At 34.3% G+C, this 9635-nt stretch overlaps 1 protein-coding gene across 1 annotated transcript in view; it reads right to left on the reverse strand.

Annotated features, from left to right (window-relative positions):
- Window positions 1–202: 202 nt before the first annotated feature.
- The window catches only part of LOC135226984 (large ribosomal subunit protein uL14), a 31611-nt gene continuing 22178 nt past the window's right edge, over window positions 203–9635 (reverse strand). The window contains exons 2-5 of the mRNA XM_064266697.1: window positions 9005–9088; window positions 4563–4691; window positions 2977–3090; window positions 203–318 (exon numbers count right to left, since the gene is read on the reverse strand). Coding sequence (XP_064122767.1) covers window positions 236–318; window positions 2977–3090; window positions 4563–4691; window positions 9005–9088 — 410 coding nt within the window. The 3' untranslated portion in view covers window positions 203–235. The remainder of the gene's footprint in view (window positions 319–2976; window positions 3091–4562; window positions 4692–9004; window positions 9089–9635) is intronic.

A 9635-nucleotide genomic window follows, 5' to 3' on the forward strand; every position in this document is an offset into this window, starting at 1 on the left:
TATAACAGGATGAGAATTTTGCAGTTGCATTAAGGATCAATTATTAGTAGTATTGGAATAAGTTTTGTCCAGTTCTCACTCAATTATGAGAATGAGTTATGATAGCAAAGTATTTTTGTTACATATGAATTCACAGGTCCTTCAGTAAAAGCTCAACTGGTGGGGTTGGCAGACATGAAAATAATGAGGATAGGAAGCCACCTTTTTTTCTATTTTTTTTTTTACTTTAATGACATCAGGCAATTGACCCAGCATTTGAGGCAATTCTTGGCCATAAATCTGCACATTCTTTTGCCACTGGGCCTGTAATGGCAGAACCTGAAAGAGAGAAAAACCTATTAATTATGCCATAGTCAAAACTTATGTTGCTGCTTGCTCTACAAATAGTACATTACGTATATAGGGAGATGAAAAATTAATTTACTAAACCCAATTTCTTATAGTATTTTACATTTAGATAAACAACTCACAGCATTTTATAAGTGTATTCAATTCAGCACATGCAAGACTAGAATTGGAATATTCATTTTAGGCCAAAGACAAGGCAAAGAGACCTATGAGGTCAATGTTGAAACGACTAGAGTGACTGCTAAGATCACCTACTCCTGCAACCACCTATACGGTGACAGAACAATCAGTCCCCAGGCCCAAGTATGAAGTATCTGGAATCTTACTCCTACAGGGTAATATAAGGGAACCTCGTGACTATCCTAAGAGGATTGCTATAAATAAGAAGGCACTAAACCTGACCAGTAAACACCAACTCTCTATGACTGGGTGCCACCTAGGAGTAAGCCATGGCAGCCAACTATGCTCTCCCAGGGGACGTCAATCATTTGTATGCAGACTAACCCACTGGCAAGTCCAATTACACATAAGTCTTGGTGCCTTCAAGCATGTAACATCCTCTCGAGTGTCTTGACCACAAACATGAAAATCATCACATTGTCTGTAGTATTATACAACATGGTCAACTGCAACAGGGTTAAGCTCCTAACCAGGTGTAGCAACAGTAAACAAGAGATACTGCAGACTTGACCAGGCCTAAGAGGTCAAGAAAAGAAAAGTCAAGAGATGAACTCGCCAGAATACCAAGGGAAGGCCAATTCTTCGGCACACACACACACCAGGGTTATCCCTTGCAATACAACACAAAAATGAGGGATGAACAAAAATGTATTTTACTTTACTTATGGAAGCCACCATTGACAATAGACAGGTTGTAGCAACTTGAAATCTTAATTAGGCTCTTGATAAAATCACGATTGTTACAGTAAACGACGCCAAGAATCGGCCTTTTCTTAATTTCATTGCTTGTCAGTACAGGTTTGCAATCGCTTCATCCAGAATTAAAAAATCCGCGGGTTTTCTTAATGGAGGATGGAGTCTTACAATCCTATCTTCCCTGTGATGTACGTGCAAGTTGGTCCCTTCATGTTTGTTTGTATGGTGTTTTTACACTGCATGGAACTAGTGGTTATTCAGCAACGGGACCAACAGCTTTGTGTGACTTCCGAACCACGTCGAGAGTGAACTTTTATCACCAGAAATACACATCTCTCACACCTCAATGGAATGCCTGAGAATCGAACTCATGGCGACTGTGGTGGAATGTCAACACCACACCAACCCTGCGATTGAGGCGCTTGGTCCCTTTATGATGGAAAATGTTTGGAGAAGAATAGGAATAGTAAAAAGCATTCCCCGAGGGTGATGGAAGAAATGCATTGCGCCCCTTTGGATGCCTAGAATCCCCACTTCATCATATATAAATGGGATATATATGATGAAGTGCAGATTCTAGGTATCAAAATGGGAGTACTGCATTTCTTCCATCACCCCCAAGGAATGCTTTTAACTATTCCTATTCTTCTCCAAACATTTTTCACCATAAAAGGACCAACTTGCACGTACAACACAGGGAAGATAGGGACTGTAAGGCTCCATCCTCCATTAAGAAAACCCGGGGATTTTTTTTTTATTCTGCATGAAGAGATTGTAAACCTATACTGACAAGCAACGAAATTAAGAAACAGCCATTTCCTGACGTCATTTACTGTAACAATTGCGAGTGCTCCTTTAAAATTTCAAGTTGGTACAACCTGTCGATTCTCAATGGTGGCTTCCATTAGTAAAAATAAAATAGATTTTTGTTCATCATGCAATAGAGATCTCAAGAAAGAATATTAAGTAAAAATAAAAGTTGCAGGTTATAGCCAAGGCTGAAACAAACCAATAATGGACAGGTGAAAGTGATGTCCGGAACTGGAATCACATCTAACGCTTAAATATGTACACATTTTCAACCAATCCTCATTAATTTCGGAGAAAAGTTATCTCCGAATTATATCTAACTACTAATGCATCGAAAGTATCGACAATACTTAATCTGCCAAGATTTTGAGAATGTAAACAATATAAAATACCAATGGTGTGCATGTTTATATTCCAAACACAGTAACAATATGAGAATAGTATGTAACAGTAATACTACTTTAATTGGATACAGCAAGCAAAACCACCTTTGAGTAATCATTATTATAAGTACTAGTTGTACTATTTAACTTTTGCAAATAATCACTTTTCTCCAAAAAGCATTTCGGTTGTCTTACACTAAAGATATGAGATAATTTCATGAAAATTAGCCACGATTTTTTAGTTCATCTTATACACAGAAATAAACAGAGTTGTTACAAATACGTAGTTGCATCTGCTGTGACACTTTTAATGAAAGAAGTCTATGCCTCAAGTCATAGACTTCTTTCATTTCACAGTAAGTCACAAAACATCTGGAAAAATAAGTTCCAACTTGGCAGTCAGCAGGAATAAACATGACATCTTTGTTGTTGATGGCCGACTTTGTTACTAACTTTCAACAACAAACCAAGCTCATGGAAGACAATAGTCTGCAGTCCCTAGGAATAAATCAATTACATAAAATTAGATGCCAATTAAAATTCTATGCATAATACCCACCTTTCATTTCACCTTTGTTGTTTACTATCACGCCTGCATTATCCTCAAAGTATATAAACACACCATCCTTCCTCCTATATGGCTTCCTCTGCCTAATGACCACTGCAGGATGAACTGAAGAAAAATTATTTATTAGTAATGACATAGTAGTGGGGAACACGAGTCCTTGCAGTTTGCATGAGTCTAAAACCAACTCCAGGGTATATAGCTCATGTAATCTTTTTTTAAGTTTTATAAAATACTGTAGACAAATTCAAGAAATTCATAATGAAAAGGCCCAAGAATAATAAACAGCAAAAAACCTGTTATAAGTCATGATCATGCTAAGCATAATAATAGCTTTTGGGTGCAATTCAGCCCACTGTAGGTGACAATTTATATTTTGCACCAAGCAGTTTGAATCAATTTTGCAAGAAAATGTTCAAATCACTTGAATGGGCCATAAATGACTTAGGGTTACACTCACACCACAGCTAATAATATAATAAAAGTTTCCCCATCCCAGTAAATTTTGAATACGTATTTGCCCACATACTCATGGATTGTGGTTTTATTTCTCACTTTTTACAAAATAGTATGCAAACTGTAACTGTGATTTAGCAATAGGAAGTTAAAAAAGAATAAATAAAAAATTGAACATGTATAACTCACTAAAAGATGCATATCCCCCCCCTTCCAACACATCTCGTAAATACTTTACACCATAAATACATTCAACAGATTGATAGGGATTTTAGTTCTTTTCTGTATGCAAGCTGTAATTGTAGTTAAATGCAAAAACAAAATTAATAAATAAAATATTATAGAAAGATCAGAATAAACTTCTTAAAATTAGCGTATCTTGAAGAGCGTCATGGACAAAGGAGGGCCCACAGAGGGTTGGAAATATCAACTCCCAATTGCCCATGGAAGGAGAGAAAATTTATGAAAGCACCCCACATGTAGTTACTACTTTAGTAAAGGCAAACACTGTATAATGGGGGATGCCTTATAATGTATTGGGAATTTAATGTATAAAATTCTGTCTTACTTTTGCCGAATTTACAAAGTACCAATGACATGCTACCGCAACAACAAAGAAGAATGAATAGATTAGTTTATATAATAAAATTTTCTCTTGTGAGATAAAAGAAATTCCAACTACTGAAAAGGGATAAAAAAATATTCTCTTGTGAGATAAAAGAAATTCCAACTACTGAAAAGGGATAAAAAAATAATCATTTTTATAACAGTAGTTTTATGACAAGAACTCAGGGAAAACTAGCAGAAACAGGGCTATTCTCTTAGTTCAAGTGGGACTGCAATACATGCTATCATCTTTACCCAATACAGTATGTAAATATTATTCTACAGAATAAAACATGTCTGCTCCATTTACTAGGTCTCCAGATTCTTGAAGGAAGCAGAAGAATATATATAGCATGTCAAGATTTGATTACATGAAGATGTCAACAATAATATTGTCTGTTCATCTCTTTCCAACAATCACCGTTATCCAGTTACTGTGAAAGATACTAAATACAGTATATAATGAAGTATATACTGAATTGACTCATTAGTATCTTCTAGCAAGAAGTGTACTTTACCTTTCTTTCTGAGCTCTGGCTTTCCTTTTTTGACAGTTGCAGCCACAATGTCTCCCACTGCAGCAGCTGGCAGCCTGTTCAAACGTCCTCTTACTCCTTGCACAGCAATAATATAGAGGTTTTTAGCGCCTGAAAGAAAATTTTTCTAGCAATAATACAGAGGTTTTTAGCACTTGAAAGAAAATTTTTCTAAGTGACGTGCACTTTTAAAGTTAACTATTACATTCCATTTTCAAAATACATAGATTACATTTAAGGTAAAGGACACATTCATAAACTCTACACAAAAGAGAGAGAGAGAGAGAGAGAGAGAGAGAGAGTTGAGAGAGAGAGAGAGAGAGAGAGAGAGAGAGAGAGAGCGAGAGTAGTAGAGAGAGGCGAGGAGGGTCGGGAGAGATATAGAGAGAGAGAGGGATTGAGGAGACGAGAGAGGAAGAGAGAGAGAGAGAGAGAGAGAGAGAGAGAGAGAGTATACCTTATATCATTACACACTGGGGCTTCAGTAGCATTTCTTTCCAAAGAAGTCGACAAACTTTCATTTTCCTATAACTACAACAATAAATTAAATGTTTTACTAATCTGAGAATCCTTTATTATTTTTCATTTATAGCTGTTTTAGGCTGTGCAGCCTTCGATTCCGAAATGTAAAAAAGTCACTGCCATTTGTATTTCGTCAGCTGATAACTCTCTTTACAATTCACAAAGACTAGACGTATTTTTTTTCATTCTTTAGGTTAAATGATGCTATAAATTGAAAAACTTACATCATGTAATAGATTTAATGAAAAAAAAATTTTTTTATTAAAATATCATGAAATAGAAAATTAATCAGACTGCTCTCATCAGAGATTGCAAATATTTCATAGAATAATTCTTAGATTACATCATCATTATGTTTCATTATAGCTGTCGGTACATATACTACAGTATTTGGCCTTTTTGGAGTCATATTTCTTTCGATGGATCGGCATCGTAATTTTTGAGGAATATAATTAAAAATCGTTGCAAACTCAGCACATTGTAAGCCACATCCATCATAACCCGTGGACTGACTGTAATCAAAATTGAGATAATTGATAGTTTTGGACTTCACACACACACACCCAAAGTGTTATTGCTAAAAAAAAAAAAAAATTTTAGATGGGTTTATAGACAATTTTGATCATCACCTTTATTGCCCCGTGAGCAGCAGCTACAATTGTAAATTTTCTTATCAAATTTAGTTCTCAATAATTAACACACTTGCACTATCCTCTAACACATTCCATTTTCTTTGGTGGAATAATTGCAGAAGGAATATATAAGATCAGCATAGCTTTCTAGTTAACATACACTTTTTTCCATCATAATAAGGGGGAATAAACGGCATGGACTACAAGAATTGTAAAGACAAAAGGAATTAGAGACAATTGGAAAGTCTCTATTAAAATTGCACATTTTTTGTAATTATCTGTGGATATTCTTGTATGAAGAAAAACTTTTTACTGCAAACATTTACCTTCTAACTACCAAAGTTTAATAGAAAATATGCAAATAATTTTTTTTTTTGCTGTTCTCAAGACTTATATTTCAAAATCATAAGGAACAGATCTCAAAGAACATTAACCTTGTAACGCCTATTGGACGTATTTTACGTCAACTAAAATAGTCTGCCGTGTGCTTATTTGACGTATTTTACATTGACTGAAGTTTTTTTTTAAATATTCGCGGAAAAATAGTTATAGGCCTACTTGGTGAAAAATTTTGAATCACGCGCCTTAATGATGCTGGGAGTTCACGAATCAAGCTGTAGTTTTGTTTACAAGCGTTACCCAGGCGCGCATGCGCGAATTTCTTCCTTCTCGCACTAAAAAGCATCAGCAACACATCTCCGAAATTCTTTCGTCACTTTGTTTTAATTTTTGCACAGTTTTATATCATCAGTTACATAAAGTTTTATATATGAAAATGTGCACAATTTTATATAAATACAAAAAAAAACCAACCCATGGTTGTAGCTTTTACCAGTTTTGTAATACTTTCATATAAATAACGATAAGTGCCAAATTTTCAACCTTCGGTCAACTTTGACTCGACTGAAATGGTCGTAAAACGCAACTGTGAAGCTAAAAATCTTACATTCTAGTAATATTCAATCATTTACCTTCATTTTGCAACAAATTGGAAGTCTCTAGCACAATATTTCGATTTATGGTGAATTTTTGAAAAATACTTACTCTTTACGTCGGCGTGGTAACTGCCGAAAAAATCAGAATTTCTGTCGTCATTTTGTCGTATGTTTGCAGTTTTATATTAGCATATATGAAAATGTAGGCAATTTCATGTAAATACTAAAAAAAAAAAAAAACCCATGGTTGTAGCTTTTATCAGTTCAAATATTTTCATATAATTAACGATGTGCCAAAATTTCAACCTTCGGTAAACTTTGACTCTTACCGAAATGGTTGAAAAACGCAATTGTAAGCTAAAACACTTACATTCTAGTAATATTCAATCATTTACCTTCATTTTGCAACAAATTGGAAAACACTAGTACAATATTTCGATTTATGGTGAATTTTTGAAAAACTTTTTCCTTACATCCACGGGCGGTAACTGCCGAAAAAAATCAGAAATTATTTCGTCAGTTTGTCGTAATGTTTGCACTGTTTTATATTAGCCGTTACATAATGTTTTATGTGAAAATTTGTGCAATTTCATGTAGAATACAAGAAAAAACCACACATGGTTGAAGCTTTTATCAGTTTTCAAATATTTTCATAAAAATCACGATAAGTGCCAAAATTTCAACCTTCGATCAACTTTGACTCGACCGAAATGGTCGAAAAACGCAATTGTAAGCTAATACTCTTACATTCTAGTAATATTCAATCATTTACCTTCATTTTGCAACAAATTGGAAGTCTCTAGCACAATACTTTGATTAATGGTGAATTTTTGAAAAGAACTTTCCTTATGTCCATGCGGTAACTGCCGTAAAAATCAGAAATTCTTTCGTCAGTTTGTCGTAATGTTTGCAGTTTTATATTAGCCATTACATAATTTTTATATATGAAAATGTGCGCAATTTCATGTAGAATAAAAAAAAATCACTCATGGTTGTAGCTCTTAACATTTTTGAGAAATTTGCATATAAATCATGATAAATAGAAAAAAATCGACATTCGGTTAACTTTAACTCGACCGAAATGGTAAAAAAAAAAAAAGCAATTGTAAGCTAAAACTCTTACAGTCTGGCAACAAGTCAATCAATAATTCAATCAATTACCTTCATTTTGCAACAAACAGGAAGTCTCTAGCACAATATTTCGATTTATGGTAAATTAGTTTTAAAACTTATTTTTACGTCCGCACGTTACAAATTCATGCACCATTTTGTGATGATATTTTCTGTGTTGCTTTGATCGTTTTACAATTTGTTACATACCAAATTCATCGCAATTTAGTGTTCAATACAACAACAAAAATTAACTCATTATTTAACAGTTTTGCTCACAGCAAGATTTGTATACAATTATATATTAAATTCTTTTTCGTGCTGTCATATATTCCAATATTTACATATGATAATGATTTTTTTTTTCATTTCTGATGGTTGCATACGTAACTTCAGGCAATGACAAAAAAGGAGCCAAAACATGAACTCTTAATCTTGAAAACTAAGCATGCTGTGATTTAAAAAAAAAAACTTTTTTTTTTCCCCTTCAACGCTCACTCCCGAACCAAACCCCCAACCCCCGCCGGCATACAGGAGACACTTTCGGAAATACTGGCTCAGTGTTTAAGGGTTAAATACAATTCAATGAAACTTGCACAGCATGCATATCTCTAATAACCTAGCAAACAAGTATTTTTGACTGCAACTTTCTTTTATATATCTATGAAAAATGTTTTTGCAACTTATGGAAAATAATTTTTCAAACTGTAAAACTTAATATACTTTGAGGTCAAATTTTGTGGTTTCCTAACAGGAATGCTTAATAAGGGGTAATAATATGAAGAAAATATCTTCACTTATTCCCCAACAGAATTAGATAACTTGCTCAATGGCAATCCAATACCTTGAATTAAGGATTAGTTATTTGTTTGGTAATATACCTGATAAAGACTACCACCCTAAATCCTCAAACAACAGTAGTTATGACAAACAAATCAATACTTTAGAGGTGAATGTAATTTCCATCCTGATTAGCCAGACAAAAGCTTGCAGAATTTGGAATACCAAATTTCACATTTTAATATTTTCAAATTTCACATTTTAATATTTTAAGTATGCACATGCACTATAATAAATAACAATAAATAACTATGTCAAAGATAACTTGAATTACAGCACCTCAGAAGTATGTGCTCTCAGTATACTTAATCTTAGGACCAGTATAGGAAAGCACTTTTGTTTGTTAAAGCTACTGAAGCTCTTAATGCCACACCCACAATCTTACCAGTATTATCGGCACAGTTCATCACAGCCCCCACGGGTAGACCGAGGGAGATGCGGAATTTTCCGCCAGCTGATCCACCACGTCCTGAAAGTGACCATATTGTTAAAAACAGATAAACACAGTAGTTTCCAAGGAAAAGTGCTTTCAAAGAACTATTAAGAGATGCCAGATTCAGTTTGTTAATGGAAGGCCACAAAAGATGAGGAAAGTCTTCCTCTAGCTCTCTCACACAGTGGAGAAAAAAAAAAATGCAAGTAATTACTGAGAATATTCATGGTACACAGTGTGGGGATACAATTTGGTGTGGCAACATCATCCAAGAGCAAATGTTAAGTAAAAGAAAAAAGATCTACAGATATATATATATATGTAGCATGCTTCAGTACAATGTTTAAAAGTAAATGCTGGGATAACAACCACTGAAACAGTAGACAAAGAATCTGAGGAGTCTTCAGGAAACAAATAATGGTCACTAAAAACCAACCCTCAAAAGGGCAAAGAATGGTATATAAATACACTTTAACTTGCAGGAAAGTAACATTTTCATCAAAACCCAAGAAGGTGCCACTGCAGATTTTCAAGGAAAGATAACAGGTACAGCTTTGAGCAAAAAAACCATTCTAAAAACGCA

This window comes from Macrobrachium nipponense, chromosome 15 (assembly GCF_015104395.2).
Source record: "Macrobrachium nipponense isolate FS-2020 chromosome 15, ASM1510439v2, whole genome shotgun sequence".
In the NCBI taxonomy this organism is placed as follows: Eukaryota; Metazoa; Arthropoda; class Malacostraca; order Decapoda; family Palaemonidae; genus Macrobrachium; species Macrobrachium nipponense.